This window comes from Mauremys reevesii, linkage group 5, assembly GCF_016161935.1.
Source record: "Mauremys reevesii isolate NIE-2019 linkage group 5, ASM1616193v1, whole genome shotgun sequence".
Taxonomy (NCBI): domain Eukaryota; kingdom Metazoa; phylum Chordata; order Testudines; family Geoemydidae; genus Mauremys; species Mauremys reevesii.
Window position 1 is genome coordinate 23439004 of NC_052627.1, and position 19367 is coordinate 23458370.

Here is a 19367-nt window from a genome sequence, read left to right on the forward strand (position 1 = left end):
CTAGTACCAAGAAAAGTATCCAGACAGTAGCACCAAATAGCTAATGGAACAATCCCCTGCAGCCATATGTGAGGTTTTTTTGTTTTTGTTTTCAGTGACCTCTCACAACAGCTAATGTGCTATTTAAACAGTGTGCTGAAGGGGTTTCAGTGGAAGGATAAGGGACAGCCTGTGTTAAAGATGTCATGTTAAGTATATACCTCAAAAACCAAAACCTATACTGCACAGGCTAATATGAACCGAATTAACCCAGAGTAATGAAATATATATATAGACACGCATATATGTGTGTGTGTGTATATACACGCGCACACACACACACACATATATATATATAGGAGGTGTATAAAGGAACAGATGAAACATGAAGCTAATTAGGGATACAGTTTATACTGTGTAAACTCATGTCTTTTATTGTGGCATATACAGTACCACCAACCCCAAATGTTAAAAAAATATTATGAGTCAGGCCCCCTAACATTCATGGTATTTTAAAAAATAAAATTTGGATTCTTTTAATTTGCCTTCTGGTTTTGAGCTTTGAGGGTGCCCCTCCACCATGCTTTCCTCCACCACTGAGAGATAGAAACATCTTTTTTTTAAGTGAAAGGCCCACATAATCACTTGTCTCCAAGAACTGGAGATTTTAAGTAGAACATCAAATATAAACAGACTTGTTGTAAAACAGAATTGGCAACACTGCTACAGTAAGGATGGATCAAATATTCCAATTAGTAGAACTGAGCTCTTTGTGTTGATTGTTAAAAATTGCTTTTTGAATTAAGAACACTAGAGAACAAAGTCCTCCATTTGAACTCTGTACAGGTTAGCAGTGATGTTTTTTCCTGTACCTCTCTGCCCAGGTGCTTCAATGCTGTCCTAGCTGTAGGCATCCGAGAGCAGCTGATGCCCATTCAAACTTTGGTCTCTGTTGACACTATAAACAAGGCACTATAATTTGAGCCAGCTGCCATGGTGTGTTTTTGTGATGTGGACATCTGCCTGTGAGGAACAGGACAGAGAATACTAACTCATTTCATGAAGGCCATCAAACAGTTATCAGATGAGAATTACCTGGTCCAGGTTTTGTTTAGTGATCTCCAGCTGAAAGACTCCATATCCTGTTGTTAACCCTTCCCCGGCAAGTTGATCAGTCTTCCCTCTCATCTTGTTCTATAATAATCTAAATTTATTTTTACAGGTCTGCTTTTTTTTTTCTCCCAGAAGATCATTCAACTCCTCTAATTGAGCTATCAAATTAGTTTAATTAACCAATAAGGCACCCAAAAAGTCTATGAATTTGATTTGTATACACACCTGAGATACAAATACAGTACATCCAGACATTTTCTGTGAAATTAACTGCTTCTGATTTTTAGAATAACTTAATTAAACACTCCTTATTTCACTACGGGATTCTTATATATCCCTCTGTATTTCCTCTCGGAGTTAACAAACTGTTTCTTAGCAGCTCTGGAAAAATAAAGGGCATTGCAAGAGATACCTATTATTTTAATACACTTCATCTTTGGACAAATTTTAAATGTCTTACATCTCTAGTGTGGATTTAAGCTTAATAGAGAGGAGCATGATTTGCAAAATTTAGCTCTGCATCTGGTGCTGGGTCCAGACTTCCCCAGAGTTCACAGGTATTTAGATGTAGCATTCCAGCCCATCTCTATTTATAATTTAGAACTTGTCAGTACATTGAGTTCAGTTGGTGCTAGATCAGACTGTTATCCAGTTTAGAAAAAAGGCTTGATGGTGATGTGCAGTAAATACTCGCCACAAGGAATTTTTGTGAAGAGTCCCAGTCTGTCATATCCGTGGTCTATAACTTGGGCCTAGTGTTGTTTGATCCTGCAGTATACTAGGCACCCTCTGCTTCTGTTGAGCTGAGGGCCCTTAGTCCCTTGCAGCACTGGGACTTTAATGACTCATTCATTTTCTTTAGGGATGTAATTGTTGAAATGATGGTGGTTTGGATTTTTGTTTTGTTTTATGTTGTCTTCTAAACACCATATAAAAGGAAATTAACCTAAAACATTTGATAGAATGGCACGAGTTAGAGATGTTATGAGAATCCTGGCTGTAAGTCAGACTTAACAGTCATAGAGTTAAATACTATTTCTGGATTTACAAAGCAGAAGAATACTTTTGGGCCTGATCCAAAGCCCACTGGAATGAATAGAAAGATTCCTATTGACTTCCAAGGACTTTAGATCAGGCCCATAATGAAAACTGTATTTGCAGTGATTTATACAGGGATAATCAAATTTCATGCTTCAAGCCATAAAGATCACCATGCAAAAAGTCAGAGTGTTTGCCTCCCTTGAAAACTTCAGGTACAGGCTCCTACTGGCAACTGTCTATTGATTTGATGAACCAGTATTTTAATATGCTATGGAAAACCATAAATTTGTATTATCTTAATGTACTTTGTGGGCATGTGTGTGTGAGAGAGAGAATTTCTAAACCTCCCCACCCCATTAGAGAGCTATCAGACTGTTGTATTCCATTTGTTCACATTACCATGACTGAATAGTCCTGTGAATTCTGTCCACTGGCAGATTATTTTTGTTTTCCCTTCCCATCGCAAAAATATGGGGGTTGTTTGTATTTTAATTAAAGCATTGGGTTTTCTTACAGCTAAATGAGCCGTGACAGACATATTATAGTAGGGGTGAAAGGGCAGCAACAAACACAACCTCAAGCATTAGTCCCTGCCTATAAATTAAAACAGGCATCAGTGCCTCCAGTCATTTAGCTTTATTTCCCCCCAAACATTTGCTACAGTGCTAGATCTAGATCTAGATATATCCTTGTATAAATCTATATATATATAGAGAGAGATACTTTGGTTTTGATCTGTATTTATCTGTCAATATGTCTTTTGGGTATGTGCATGTGCACACACAGTCATATGCTGGGGAAATGAATTAAGTTTCAAACACATATATACAGAGAGAGTCTTTCTGTGTATATATATAATATTAAAAAATAACTTTAACAAGTAGGCTCACCTCTTTTCAGTCAATGTACATTGTATACCTTGGGTCCAGTCCATCTTCCTCTAAAGACAATAGGAAATCTTCCCAATGACTTCAACAGAAAGTGGATCAGGCTCACTATGATGCTCTTCTGTAGGGCATCTTTCTTCAGAAGAAAGATGTCCATCAAATCTGGAAGATCACGCCATAATGCTAAAATGTACCAGATACAAATGCAAGCATTCAGGGCCAAGCAGACGTAGACATGATGCAGAAGCACTTCAGAAAAAGCAAAATATCCAAGTGACTGTGAAGCAACATATTGTTATTCCAATAGATATTTGGGTCAGCCAGAGTCTGATAATAAGTGTGATGAAATCTGCCTAGCCTGTTCTGTCTGCCCCTCTTGCAAAATTCCACTGACTTCTATAGGGCCAGGATTTCACGCAGGTAATCTGTACATTTCCCTTAACATATTCTCTGCCTTAGATATTTTTGTATTTGACACCCTGAAATAGCTGTGGTATTAATACTTGCAATATTTTAATTCACAATACATAGTACTAACTTTATAGTATATTGGGTATAATACTTCAACAGGAATTAACTCTGGAGTTGCCTTTGTGAAAATATAAGCTATCCTGATATGCCATGTAACACAACACAACTTTATGTTGTATGGTATTTTTCATACATCATAGTAGTAGCAAAAGTGCCTTAGAGAGTTACATAATACAGTTGTACAGTTAAATAATAAATAGCACAGGAAGTAGAAATTAAGAAGTACAAATAAGTGAGAAAATATGTTTTAGATGAGATTCATATGAAATGGAGTGCAAAAGTGAAGAATACAGGAAGACAAGAGCAGATGGTAGGAATTGAAGAGGAAAAGGTTCTTCTACCAGAAGTGACAAGATTGTGTGAAGAGATGGAAAGCAAGCTAGAGCTAGACATGTGAAACAGGTAGAATGGGATGTAGAGAATGACCAGGAGTCTAATTCTGGTTTCTCTTCCATACATAGCTGTCAATCAGAGATAAATGTAGTGATATGAATGGTGTTACACTGGAGTTAAACTGCTGTGCATGAGAGGGAAATCAGACCCAATGTGCACTGAGAGATCAGTTGGATCAAATTCATGAAGGGCTTTAAAATTAGGGGCATTTTTAAATGGATCCTGAAATCAAGCTGTTGAAGGAATTTGGGTACAAGGGGTGATGTGTAAACTCTATTTTCTTGAGTTAAGTTACTTACGGTACTTCTACTGCAATAGAAGACCCACAGGGCCAAGTCTTAGAGCCCAGGTCAGCTGACTTGGGCTGTGGGGCTATAAAATTGCAGAGCTTGAGCTCAGGCACTGAGACCCTATGAGGTGGGAGGGGCCATGCTGCAGGTCTTTATTACAGTATAGATGTACTTTCTGAGGTCTTATCTACACTGGTGGTGGCAGGTAGGGTATTGGCATTACACAAGTAGCTACATGCTGCAGCGGAGAGCAGGCTGTGTCCACACTGCAGTATGTAGCTACACAAGGCAGTCAGTGCTCTGACTGGGGGAGGTAGAAAGTTGCTGGAGCCTTTCCGTGCCACATCCCTCTGCCAGAGCCTTTTCCTGATGCAGCTGGACTCTTTCACTGTGGTGAGGAAAGACTCTGGCAGTGGGGACACTACATTGCTAAAGATACCAGTGTAGATGGGGGGCCACTACACTGTGTAGAGAGCCGAGTAGGGTCTGTAGAGTGTGTGTAGAGAGCCCTGTAGGGTGTACACCCTGAGGTTCAGGTATGTCTTCTTCTTCTATTCACCTAAGCAGTGCCTCATTGTCTACGCTGCTGTTCGGGCTCGTGCTAGGGGGGCATGCAATATGTGTCCTCTACACACTGCCATAAGGAGTGTGCAATATAGACATACCCTGAGAAGTCATAAAACATCTGGGGCTCCATTGCACGGTGATTCTGAAGTTAATACATCATCATGTCACCAGTGTAAATGAGCAGAATGCGACTTCTGCTTTAGGATTTTGCATTTCACGTTTCCATTCTATTTTCAAATAGTTGTTGAAGTAGAAAGACAGTATTTCAGCGGATGCTGAAGCATACAGAACATCAAGACCTACTCGCAAGCACATTTTCCCCCTAAGGAGCTTAAACAGATTGTTGCTAGTGAGGTAAGACCAAAGAAATATCCAGTTCCCACATAAGGGTCATTTAATCAGTAAAGTTTAGGAGGGATTAAGCTTAAAGAGCAGTGGTTTCTGCTTTTATCCCGCATGGGCCTTTAAGGGCCTGATCCATAGCCCAGTGAACTCAATGGAAAATAGTAATGATAGTTTGGGCATCATGAGGTTGCCAATTCAAAGTGTACTGTCAAAATATATTTTTAGAATCTTTCACTTAACTGTGACAGCAGATTGCTGAGTATTGCATGCAAATCGGTATTTTTTCCGAGCTGAAAATGCGCCAAGAGACTGCTAGTAAAATATTTACTGCTAACTTTAAGATGGAAATATGTCTTCCTTATTGAGCTGTAATTTTACTTTGAAAGATATTTGTAGGAGGAACAGATTTATTTGAATATATCTATAGCCTCTGTTGCTGAATTTTGTCTAGAGGCTATTTTCTATTAATAATTTTACTCAACTGAAGCACAGTTTTCACACCTCCCCCCCAAAAGTAAAGAAATATGTGTCATTTCCTTTCTATCATCTGCTGTTGCACATAACTTTAAATATTTGGGAGTTGTATGCAGTCTACATATTGGTAATTCCACCCACTATAGAATCAAAATATTTTTCTTGTTTCACTGTTTAAGGCAAAACACACAGTACTCTCTCAAACCTCAGGGAGGAAAAGAACCTAAGTGATGAGCAGCTTGTGTAAAAGAGATCATAAAGGTATAATTTGGGCTGGTTTTGAACATAGCTAATGTTCAAAAAGAGACTTAGATGTGAACAATTGCTTACTAAATCTAATTGTTTTAGCACTCTCAAATCCCATCTCTTGGAAAGAAATAGAAAGAGAGAGAGAGAGAAGCAAGAACAATTTTTGAGGGGGAAAATAAGGGGCACTTATGCAGCTTCAAAAACAATGAAATTCAATATTTGCTGATGGAGAAAGAAGAAGTTGGTTAAGTCATTGGACTAAGATTCAGCAGAAGTGGATCCGGTTCCTGGCTGTGTCACAGCGTTCCAGGATGATCTTCAGCTAGTGAATTAATCTTTCTGTCTCAGATCCCAATTTTCTGCTTGCATGTTGTATCCTTTTCTTCTCACTCTGTGTCTTTCTTGTCTATTTAGCCTTTAAGCTCTTCAGGGTAGAGACTCTTTCTTCCTTTGTGTACATATAGCAGATAGAACCTTGATATTGATTGGGGCATCTAAGTGCTCCTGAAATACAAATAATAAAAATAGCAATTTCTATGTCTAGGGCCCAATCCTGACAGTTGCTTAGCACCCTTTACTTCAAAAGGAACTGAGAGTGCTCAGCACCTCACAGGAGGACCTAAAAAATGCACAAGTTTGTACCCTTTATTAGTAATTTTGTCATGAGAATAAGAAAGTTGGTTCATAATAATTAGTTGCAAGGGGATACAAAGAATATTTTTCACTACAAGATTAAAATGTTTACTTTGAAAATTATAGCTGCCATTGACAATATTTTTTTTCTAAAAAGTCCCCTCTTGTGATGATATTTAAACCAGGGGTTCCACAGTATGTTTCTTGTGTACTGCTGTGACATTTAATTTTGATCTAGAGAAAATGGTCTGATGAGAACACAGGTCCACTGTTAAAACTCTTAGAGTTTTAACATTCCAATCTGTGCATGAACCATAAACATCTCATCGACCCATAGACTGTCAACAGTTTTGTCTCTGCAAAAATAGTGGTTTACTTTCAAATTAAAATAAAATAAAATGAAAATAAGCAAAACAGCAGGTGGATGTTCCATAGAAGTAAGTGTTTCACTTCTGATTGCATGATTTTACCTGATTCTTGTTGGCAAAAAGCCTAATTCTTTGAACTACAAAGTATATCCAATTCACAGCTGGATTAACTACAGCGGAAACTACGGGTAGCCAGCTGGGTGCTTATATCCAGCTAGCCAAAGTGCCCCTAACTATTAATTATCTATTCTCTGGATTGCCACTGATCCTTTTCAAAATAATTGTAGTAGCATATCCAATTCCCCCTCCACCTTTTTAAGAATGAGTCTCTCAAATTCCCCCTTACCTGATTTCCATCCATGTTGAGCAATGTATCATTTACTATAATATAATAATTATACTCTTGAAACATGCTATGTACTGTGCAAACAAATAGGAAGACTTTGTGCCTGTTATGAAGAGCTTTTCATAATAAAAAGACAAACAGATGAAGGTTGGTGGTAAAGGGCTGCTGCAAGCAATGTGGTTGAGGTGAAACTTGGCATGTCTGTTAGGGCCATATGTTTGATAGTTCATCTATTATTTAAATTAAAGCAAACAATTTCCAATTGCCCCTCTTCCTACCCACTGTTAATTGAGTAATTTCTTGTAGGCATAGTGGTAGAAATAGGTTTAAGAGAGGGATTTGGATGAGAAAGTAATACGGGCCAAACCAAGTGACTCTTCTGTGGATAAAGAACAGTGTGTAAGAAAGCATGGAGATAGCTGTGTGAGTAGCAGACAAATGGGGTGTTGTGGCTGTGACTGGTGTTGGTAGAGCGGAGGGGTAGTACAAAAAAAGATAAGAGCAGAAAATGATGGTGGATGGAAATGTGAAGTGTCTCAAAGGCTAGAACAAGAAGTTTGAACTTTAATGTAATAGAACAACATATCCTGTCCATGCAGGGGAATGGGTTCAGGGATCCAACAAGCCTTTACCATCTCCTGGTACTGAAATTCTATATATTAATAGATGTTTTGCTATCATGTATTGACAAAAAATATTTTCTGCAACTCAGTAGTTCATAACACAGATAGAAAAGCTACTGGAATTCACAGCTGTTATCCCATCAGCAGAATCTGTCAAATGACACACTGATCAGTTACCAAAGTTTCCATGAGGTTTCATCAGTTCAGCACGAGAATATTTCACATGTGGCAATAGCTACAACTTAAATACTGTTTATCGGTTTTAAGATTATGCCTTTTTATCCTAAAGAACTAGTGGGTTGTGCTGTACAGAGGTATCTTTCCCATTTCCGCCATGAGAAATAGATATTTTTTTCTGGGTCCACATTTTAAATACCTCCCATATAAGAAGAATTCCTCCTACTACATCCTGTGCCTAGCAAAACCAAAATCTGTTATCTTTTATTTTTCATAACTCTCCTGTTAATTGTGTAATAGGTGGGTTTGTACCCTCAGAAGTTAGGATACTTATTGTGTGTTTTAAAAAAAAAGTGTTCATGGGATAGGTAGTGAGATTTCTTTTATTTTCTTCAGATACTGATTTGCCCTTTGTCATCTTTACAAATGTTCCTCATAGAAAGTGACACAAAAGGGACAGTGTTATTTGTGTACTGCTACTGCTGCTACATAGAGAGTCTTCAATTCAACTGACTTGATTTGATAAGTTTGTATATTGCAGAGCTTAGTCTTGAAAGTTGCTGAAGGTGACCCCTTGGGACATGAATCACCATATGTAATAGAGCTAAGAACAGATGAAATAATAACATTGGGATTGGGAGGGATGGAGGAAACTTGTACGACTGCTGAAGTATTTTTACTGAAAGACTCCAAACAGCAATCTAATATACATCTAGATTTTTTTGCCTTTATTTAATAGTTTGCATCCTTCTTTTCATTCAGGCTCCCTTGCTGTTGCTATCCCAGAAGAGCTGCACTCACAATTGGTTAGGTTGGATGGTGTTTGAAATTATTATTCTAAAAAATGGGAGAAACTGATTTTGGTAACACATGAAAATAAAATAATAGTGGCAATCAAATCAAATTGCCTTGGTGATTTCACTGGAGCTGTTAGCTCAGTGGTAGGCAACATATGGCACGCGTGCTGAAGGTGGCATACGAGCTGATTTTCAGTGGCACTCACACTGCCTGGGTCCTGGCCACCGCTCCAGGGGGCTCTGCATTTTAATTTAATTTTAAATGAAGCTTCTTAAACATTTTAAAAACCTTATTTACTTTACATACAATAGTTTAGTTATATATTATAGACATATAGACTGAGACCTTCTAAAAACGTTAAAATGTATTACTGGCATGCGAAACCTTAAATTAGAGTGAATAGATGAAGACTCGGCAAATCACTTCTGAAAGGTTGCCGACCCCTGTGTTAGCGGATAGTTACTGTGACTTCTGAAGAGAATCCTGTCATGTTTTCACTTTGCAAATATTAAAAAATTGATAGTGCTTTCAAGAAGAACTGAGGATTGTCATATTCTGATTGTATTTTTAAAAGTTACAGTGAAAAGAAATTAGAAATTGCTGGCAGACTGAATAGAAACAGAGCAACAACATACCTGCTTCTTTGGTGCATAAAATCCACATTCACTCTGGACATATCTTAGGTAATCAAGCATTCCTGCATAAATAGTGAGTGGTGCTACAAGTGTAGGATGAGTTTCAGGTGTCAGTGAAAAGAAAGAAATCCTTGCAACAGAGGAGAAACCCTATCAGACGGAGGTACTTTTTTATTCCATAGAGAATTTGTCAATGGACGTTGCAGTAGATGCTGACCTCATTCATGCCATTGTAGATCCAGAATAACGCTATGGAAGTCAATGGACTTCAGATTTACCCTAGAGTAAGTCAGGTCAGAATCAGGACTATGGCCTTCCATATATTCCAAGTTTTCACTGATTCTGGAGTGAAATTAGTTTATAAAAGACTGCTCCATTTAATTGTTCCTAAATTGAAACAATTGACCACGTTCCTGAAGCAAGTAGGGTAAAAAACTGGTGCTCCACTTCTAAAGCTATTATGGAATCTGCCACTGTGTTCTCATATTGTTACTCTAGCAGTGTTTAGCTGGTTTCTGGTGCTCACAGATAATGAGAGTGCTGATTTCAGCCTCTAGAATTATAATAGATTATAATTAAAGTTACCAATACAGAAATCAGTGTGTACATTGAGCCTGAGATTATGAATTCACTTTCCTCTCCTATATTTTAACTTCATCAAGGTTTATATCTTGTTTTTTTCCTTTTGAAAACAAGCTGGAACGTGCAATGGTCTCCAGGTCTTTTTTTTTTTTAAACAGAAATAAACTGCAAGAAAAGCCTAATACATTGCAAAATAGTATGAGCAAAAGTGTGAGCGGTTATATCTCTATGTAATAGAGATAGAGAAATGGCCTCAAAAGGTGCAGAGCACCCATAGCTCCCTTGATGTCAATGAGAGCTGAAATTGCTTAGCACATCTGAAAACTACGCCATTAAAATATGAGAGACTTCTCTCACAGAAGAGAGATTTGCTTCAAGGCTCCAAAAATGTATTTTAAAAAATATGGGTTTAATAATAACAATTAAAATATGTAAGGACTACTTCAAATAGTGTAACGTGTTAGCAAAACACTCAGGCTGTTTTATTGAACTACAGTTTATTGCAGTCACACATTTGCAATGGCTTTTTGACCCTTTTACAGATATACCTGAAACAAATGGCATCTTCCTCCTTTCTCTCATTCCTCCTTCCTCCTGTTAAAAGACAGTCTGGTTATGTTTGTAGCACCGCACCTCATCTACGGTACTTGCAGCACTTTCTCCATAGTAACAACAAAGCTCCTGTTTCCCAGCTCACGAAAGCTACTCTTTTAAAAAGAGATTTTTTTAAATGTATGTGGAAAGATGATGTAGCTAGGTGTGCATAAACTCCCATCAGCCCTTTCCCTTTATTAGCATCGTGGAAGATCCAAATATTTGCTATCTCATGACCTCTAACAGTTTCTCTTTTTTAGGCTCCTCTGTTTTCCATTTTGGTTTCTCAAGTATCTCCCATGTTCAGTGTATTCTCCTCCTTTATAATTGTACCTTTTCCTTCTCGATTCAAAGGCTTGTCATCTTGATGCTCCTCATTAAAGCAGAGAAGAACTGTCAATGTTAGAGTGGTGAATAAAAATGTATCTGCGTCTCTTCCCAAATCACAGATTTCTGCTGCTTAAAATATTGGAGATTTCCCATTAGCTGCCGAGAGTAAAGGACTTCATAAACCAGCCACTGGAGGGTGATAACATCACAAATTTTGTAGCAGATTCAGTCCCATCCTGTAGCGGTCTGTAGCATAAGTATGCAGAAACCAGTACATGACAGGTCAGCTCTACAGAGCTCTCAGCATGCAAACTCTACATAACATTCCCTTTCCCTTTGAGATGCATCTTCATTAGGTACCAGCAGCATGTTGTGGGAGTACCCTGATATATACAGAAAGAAGTTAAATCCATTAAAAATGTGTGATCGCCTCATGGTATGTTCAGAAGTGCCCTACTTTGAACCCTTGAATAATGAGCAGAAGGATAAATATATCACCGATCCAAACCTTTTATTATATAGCACACAATAGTCTGAGAGACCGTATTCTCTTGGTGTTCCCTCTTACCTAAATCCGTGCAGCAGAAAGATGGAGCAAGTGTAGTCTCACAGCAATGTAAGAAGATTGTTTTGACTTTATGAATCATTAATTTAGGAACAAAAAGGCCAGCACTCATCTGGAATGTTTATGTACTTTTAGATTATCAATACTAATTTATTTTACTTATATAGCACCCAATAGCCCCAAGGATCCCAGGGCACTTCACAAACTTGGTCACTTCAGCCACCATTTAAATCGAGCCTCTTTGTGGATGGGATGCAGTAGCTGTTGGTCAGCAGGCAGCAACACTGGGCCAGTTTAAGATAGTTTTCGGGAGTCTTCTAATTGAAACTGTAGGGGAAATTTAGGTAGGAAGGAATGTATATACCCTATTTAGAATCTGGGTACAACATCAGAGTTAATATCCTTACTCTTGGCAAAACTGCTACACAGTTTATAATTATAAGCAGTCAGGGCCTCCGTTTTAAGTTTCACTGAAAAGATGGCTGGCTACATTCACAACGGGACTTAAGCAGTGCCACACTTAGCATCACAACATCTAAACTTTAGGCACTTAAATCACTGGGATTCACAAAGTCTTAAGGGTTTAGGATTCTTCTACAATAAATGGAGGGAGATAGGTGCCTAAAGAATGGGATTCATAAAAGTCAGCAGGAAGATGTATGAGGCAAAGGTAACTTTCTGTCTGTTTTGTTCTCATAGTGGCACACAACAGGAAGAATAGAGATGCCAGGATGTTTCCCATGTCTTCAAAGAGTGCTTGCCATTAGAAAACTTTCTGGTTTTGAATTAAATATATATATGTTACCTCAGTATTTTCAGTATTCCCAAAACCTCAGTGACACGGTCAGTGTGAACTGACAAGCTTCAGCACGTTGGGCCAAATGACTTTGAAAGAATTACACTTGGTATATTTGGTCCATGGTTTGCCAGCAGTAGCCTCATCTGTGCAGTCATGTAGCCAAAGTGACAAATAAGTATGCAGTGTTGTTGTAGCTGTGTTGGGCCCAGGATATTGGAATGAGAAGGTGGGTGAGGTAATGTCTTTTATTGGACCAACTTGTGTTGGTCAAAGAGACAAAGTTTTGAGCTTATACAGAGCTCTTCTTCAGATTTGGGAAAGCAAATAATATTTGTGACAAGGGAAAGAATTAGTTATTTGGACAGGAGGGATGTTAGGAAGGTACCTATGTAATTCATACAACATGTGCTTTCCACGCTGCAGCCTGAATTTTACAAACTCTGCAAAATAAAATGATCCCATGAAACAAATTCCAACAGCTACGTGAATCTCAGGTAAAGCAGTTGGCCAAACTTTGTTAACACAACTATATATCTATATAGTATGTGTTGATCCCGTAGGAATCCATATTTACCTTATCTTTTTTCTCTGCAAGCCATTGCTATTATCTTGCACATTTCGTGCCAAACGTCACCACAAAGGTGACACACTTGGCATTTGATTCATAGCTTCTTTCTGTAAACAGAACAATGGATAGGCTGTGATTCAGAGCTACAGTACAATTACCAGCATAATACATGCAGGATATAATTCTCTATCTATTGAAAGAATTATGGTATCTATTGAATAAGGATTTAATAAAGCAACTTCCTATCAGCTTTCATCAAACTGATTCACGGAAAACTTGTTAAATAGTTTTAGAGGGAAAGTGAGGAGGGAGTGACAGGAAACAAAGTGTACTGCAGTGACTCTGGTATTGATTTAAAATATACTGTACTTTCAAACAGTGACTGAATAAGTTAAGAAACTGATGTAACTGAACCTATTTTTTTTAGGGAGGCGACATTAATATATACTTTGTGTTCTACTTTTCATCAAACTTAATTTGACAAGTTTGAATGTGCCTGTCTTACACTGTAATTTTTTTTCTGTTTTTGGCTCATTGTGTCTGTTGATGGGTGGATTACTCATAGAACCTTCTCTATTATAATTTATGTTTCTCTGAAAATAGGAACGGCAATTCCTCAGTAATAAGAAGCTACTTTATCTAACGAGTCTCTTTTTATTTTGTTTCACTTGCCTTCATTTTCTTCATGTCCTGTCATTTTTTTTTCATTTGCTACTGTTAATCCTGACATGCCTTGCTCCAAAAAAAAATGTGTTTTATTTACAGGGCACAGCTTATGGAAGTGCTCCTGTACCTTCTCGCAGGCAATTATGTGAGTCTCTTAAATTCCGCTCTGTGTTGTAAAGATGAATATGTGTTCATGTGCTGTAGCATGGCATGCCAATATAGACTAAACGCCCTAAGGTCAATATGCAATCACCAGTGTTGTATATTGCCTGTAACGTGTTTGTAGCTAATGGTACCTATAGCCCCTTTTTTCCTTACTTGTTTGTCTTGTGTCCAGCACATTGTAATTAGAGCTGCACTGTTCACTGCAGAGTTGTAAGAAGGGCAGAAAATCCCATAATGACTCAAAGTCTGGAGAGAGTAAGGACATTAACCTCAGCTCAGCTCTTGAACATATCATTGAATACAATCATCAGAGGCTGTGGATGACTTTTTTCTCTGATCTACATATTAATATCTGTGTCCAGTTCTCCTCTATCAGGCAAACAAAACCAAAACAGCCATGATTATAAACAGACTAAGAAATGCAAAATCAAACACCTTTGTGCTGGGTATATGATACTGTATGTTCCGCGTTATTCTATATGGGCCATTGCTTCTGAGCAATCTGGAGCACAAACCAGTCACCCGTGAGTTATGAAGGTGGGGTCCATTAGTGAGATCTCTGCTTCTTTCACTTAAAATTTCCCATTAACATTGATAATATTCACCTTACCTTAAAAGCTTCCCTCAGTGCCCTACCAAAACAGGAGGAAGTAGTAAGCTAGCTGAGCTATATTTTAAACACCTTTGCTAGTGCAGGAAAAGAGAGACTTACATTCTAGTTCAAGATGATCTCTCTGACAATCTGTCTGCCATAACAACATATTTCTGCAATTGAGATTTATGTAAAATTAATATATAAAGTCTCAAAAGAGCCATCAGACTTTGAGATATGAACTTTTTACATTCCCCGAGTCCATCTCTGTCTCTCTTCTACCTTCCCTTATCTAAGTGTCCATCTCAAAGACATCAGTTTGTTCCACATGCATATAAACAGCAATGCATTGCATTATTACCATTATTGTGCACTGCATCAGCACCGAATGCCAAATAGATTCATCCTAATATGACATTACAGGCTTATCCACTAAGTACAGTCCAAGTTGAACAACGCTTTCCTTCACTGTTGGCAGTACTAAACATGTTGCTTGCATAAATTCACCAAGGCTGAACTGTGAATCAATAGGAAAATAAACAGCATTTGTCCTCAAATGTGGGTCTTGCAAAATAATAATAATAATAATCTGTATTTCACTTTCCTCTTTATTATGTAAGTATCTGAGATGTCTGAATTCTTCTGGATAGGACTACAGGAGAAAAAAACCTCGATTCAGATAAAATATTTTAATTGTGCTCATATTATGCTACTTAAAGGTACAGTGGAAGGAATTCACATTCCAGGTAAATTATTATCCGTCTCTTGACAAATGATTATAGTTCCTTCCTAAACTATTTTAGTTTCTGAGATGTATGTATTTATGAATTTGGAGAAATGAAAATTAGAACTTCTGTCTGTAAATTCATCTTTGCTACTGGTTTATATGATATTCTAAATTAGTCAAGACTATGGATGTAGGGTTACATGATATTTTTACTGATATTTAAATGTAGTTATCAGTAGTTAGCAATATGGACGGTATCACTGTCTATAGCTTCCTACTTTATAAGTAATCAGGGCTTCTTTGGAACAGATAGGACTGATGCACTTAGGTGCACAGAGTATGAAAGTAGGAAACACAATGCAGAGGATAGAAAGTGTTTCATTTAGCAGACATGTGACTACATTTGTGGACGTAAAGAAAGGAGTGGGACCATGAGGCAGAGAGGAATGAAGAACAACTGAACTAAGTATGTAAATAGATAGATAGGAAATAATAATACACACCAAAAGGTATCAGGCCTTGCAAGGAAAAATAAGACTAACTGTGGTAAAATGATCAGGTTAGGATTATTTCTAGACAGCAATGTACTGTGCAAAACCCAAAACACAGAGAAGATTTGTATTTTGACCCAAACATCCTGGGATATGCAGAATATCAGTAAAATATGATATTTTCACCAGATTATTTTCTGTTGCTCTATATAGTCAGAGGTAAAGACATAAATATTGTGGCAAAGTGACAACATTGACACTGTGACAATATACTATTCAAAGGCTAGAATTTGATTTTGGCTTCATCCCTAAGTAAGCTTATGCACTAACCCAAGACTAGAATCTATTTGTTCCCTTCCCTGCTCTCTCCTTACTGTGGAGGGTAATGATTTTCTACTGGTCAATATCAACGGTAAATTACTGCATAGAGTTGAGCTACTCAGGCCAGTGAGTACGGGGGTTGGACCCAGGCTCCATTTGTTCCCCTCACCTTACCACCCTACTCACCCATTGGCTCTATGGAGAGAGTAAGTGAGCAAGTACTCCCTTGCATGGGCATTGATTCCAAATCAGCATCTAGCCATTAGTGGCAGTTGTTCTAATCCTACAAGGTAATGAGTACTCTCTGCTCTCACTGAAGAAAATGGGAGATGAGAACACTGCATCTCACAGCAAGTGCTCAGCACATCACAGGATTAATCCCACTGGGAAAATCTCATGTTCTCCTATGGAAAAACCTTTAGGAAAGGCTAAAGTTACTTTAAACTCATTGCTCCAAATGTATAACTTGGGAAACACCGCTGACTTCAGCAGAAATAGACTGAGGATTAATTTGATTCTCTGAATTCATACTCATGAGGTTTCCAGAGTGTCATGTTGTCAGCAATGTTTGGTTCATGTTCCCATAGAGTGGGCAAGGGTGCATGACCCTCCAACCGCATGGGTATATTAAGAATCACTGGGAAATCATATGGATTTCCAGGCATCTTAACAACTGAAGGGCACAAAGTGGGAGGGGCTTTGTACTAATTCGTTGATCTCAGATTTCCTCTAGTAGCATCGTGCCCTGAGAGGCTACTGATGAAAAGCAGCAACTTAATGGGTAATAGAAAATAAGAGAAAATTTTAAAAGCTTGTTAAAATAACAAGCTCCTACTAATGGGACATTTTAACTACCTGGCTATAAACTAGGAACCACCAATTGCAAGGATAAGGATATAATTTGTGTATATAATTTGAGTCTTGCTTCTTTCACAACATGTAAAAGCACTAGTTAAAAAGAATCAGTGTGTGACTTTCATTCTGTTTTTCGTGGCAGACTTCAGTACAGGCAGAAGTGGGGAAACATGCAACCGATACTGAATATGTATTTGATTAAGTTGGTAAATAGGATTCAGAAACGGAGGCAATGTTAGTGGAAACAGTCCAGGGTAAACAGAAGCAACAGCAAAAAGGCTCTAATGATAAATATCAATGACTTATAAAATGAAATAAGGAGATAATGATGTGCTGATAAAACAGTACTAAGATGTGGGCACTTATCCATCATAGCATGATGAGAAGAAAGATTGTGCTGAGATGGGAACTCTGGAAATCTGGGTTTTAGTCACAGCTCTGCCACAGACTTCCTATGCAACTATGGACAAATCACGAAGTAAAGTACTTAATAGGGTCCACTTGTTTTGGATGTTTCCTTTTTGGGTGTCCAGATTGAGAAACTTTGAGCCTCCTTTTCAGAAACACCGAAGACCTGCTGCTCCTAATGAGTTAGGGCTAGTCTACACTTACCAGCCGGGTCGACGCGGTGAGTTCGACTTCTCGGAGTTCGAACTATCGCGTCTAATCTGGACGCGATAGTTTGAACTCCGGAAGCGCCGCGGTCGACTCCGGTACTCCACCACTGCAAACGGCGGTGGCGGAGTCAACCTTGGAGCCGCGGACTTCGATTCCGCGGTGTCTGGACGGGTGAGTAGTTCGAACTAGGGTACTTCGAATTCAGCTACGCTATTCACGTAGCTGAATTTGCGTACCCTAGTTCGACCCCACTTCTTAGTGTGGACCAGCCCTTAGATTGGTGTGATGGATTAACATAATCAGACTGTAGGGTTTGCCAGTTAGACATCAGAAAATAAAATGTCCAGGTTTGAAGAGTTCAGTCTTAACCTCTCACTGCCTGAGATTTTCCTCCTCTGTTTAAAAAAAAAAGAGAGAGAGAGAGAGAATAATACTTCGAGGGGTGTTGTGAGAATAAAAAATACTACTCTTTGGGAGACACTTCAATACTCTGGTGATGTAAATAACTCAACAAATATAAATAGAGTGCATCAAACAATCTCAGATGATCTGTATGTTCATAGGTACATACGTGGTTTTTGTGCTTCATTGCATTAAAATACAAAGAAATCTGTCTGTGAAAAGAAAATGATAAAAGCATTCTCCAGTCCATATTTACAAATATTAAATAGAAGAAAAAGCATAAGTATTTATGAAAGATACTAGATGTTGGTGTATTGGTATATTTTAATGTTGGAATATTTTATTTTTAACTACACTATTAGCATCAGACCATTATTCTCCTTAAAGGATACTTTCCATTATTCGATTATTTCATCACTTTATCATATTTAGATGGTGCCTTGCTACTATCTCTGCATTACAAAATATCTAATTCACAGTTCTTCTGAGGTCATAGGAAACCTTATACTTCATAGGCCTAAAGTCTGTTCTGGACCTGTTCCTGGACCTGTTCAGGAGACACTGTAACACAGATGAAGATATCTTCAGGGTACCGTATAGACAAAATACTTTCAAGGGCAGTAATGGAAGCAACTAAAGGTGCACAGCTGCCAACTTTTATGATGGAAAGGACTTACCAGTAGGTAAACCTATTTGTTTTCCTTATGTCATAAAAATCCTATGTTCTTGTATCCATAAACTGTTAAAGATTTGTCATGATTATTTTCACGGCTGGGAATATACTCATTACCCTCTCCCGAGATATTGTTATCTACTGAAATAAGAGTTCAATGTGTGAAATTCAGTGCTGTTTCGAGCATATATGTGTGTAGCCCACCATTAAATGCTTAAAATTTAACAAGTCCTATGGCATTAGAAGTACCCAGAACAAAGTCACAAACTTCTGGTTTCTCTTCTATTTCACTGTCTGTCACTGACTTGCACATTTGGGATCTTATAACATGAGAAAACCAGGCACATTACCCAATGAACAGTGAATTCAAGAAATGTAATATGATTATTGTTTCAGGCATTTCTAAAGTGACCATGGAATCTTAGCTCATATACTATATACATTAATTTGCTATAAGGATTTCCACTTAACTCAGCATGGCGCTCTCTTTTCCTACAGAGCCTTTTATTGAAATAGTGGATTCAGGGGACTTTGTTCCTCTATTACAACACCTATATGAATTGGTGAATCTTTCACCATATCCTGAAGGTGGTAAATCTTGGGAGCAGCCTAATTTCAAGCAAAACTTCCATAGCAATAGACCCTTTACTAAGGAAGTTTTACAGCCCAACTGTTTCAAGGTGAAGTTTGATCTCGGAAGTGTCCCACCTTTATATAACTGCTGCTCTGAGTGCAGAGAGGCACTTGCTAAGAAAAATTTTAATTTTAAAGCAAAAATAGGTGAACTAAACTAGAATGTCTGGCAGTGGAATTGGGCCTTGATCTAAGAGGCCTTCTTGAAATATGGTGGAATCTCGACAAAAATCAATGGAATATTGTGATACTTGGCTATAAATTATACAGCGAGGGCAGACGAAGTTAGAGCGCTGAGATTGTAATGCTGTATCTAAAGGAATCCATAGAAGCTAAT

The 19367-nt window shown here is 38.0% G+C and overlaps 1 protein-coding gene across 15 annotated transcripts in view; it reads left to right on the forward strand.

Moving 5' to 3' along the window:
* The window catches only part of CCSER1 (coiled-coil serine rich protein 1), a 1061579-nt gene that overhangs the window by 861051 nt on the left and 181161 nt on the right, over positions 1 to 19367 (forward strand). For 5 of the 15 annotated variants that reach the window (XM_039539943.1, XM_039539941.1, XM_039539937.1 and 2 more), the window contains exon 10: positions 13653 to 13698. The exons of the other annotated variants lie outside the window; for them this stretch is intronic. In XM_039539943.1, coding sequence (XP_039395877.1) covers positions 13653 to 13698 — 46 coding nt within the window. The remainder of the gene's footprint in view (positions 1 to 13652; positions 13699 to 19367) is intronic. 15 annotated transcript variants of the gene reach the window in all.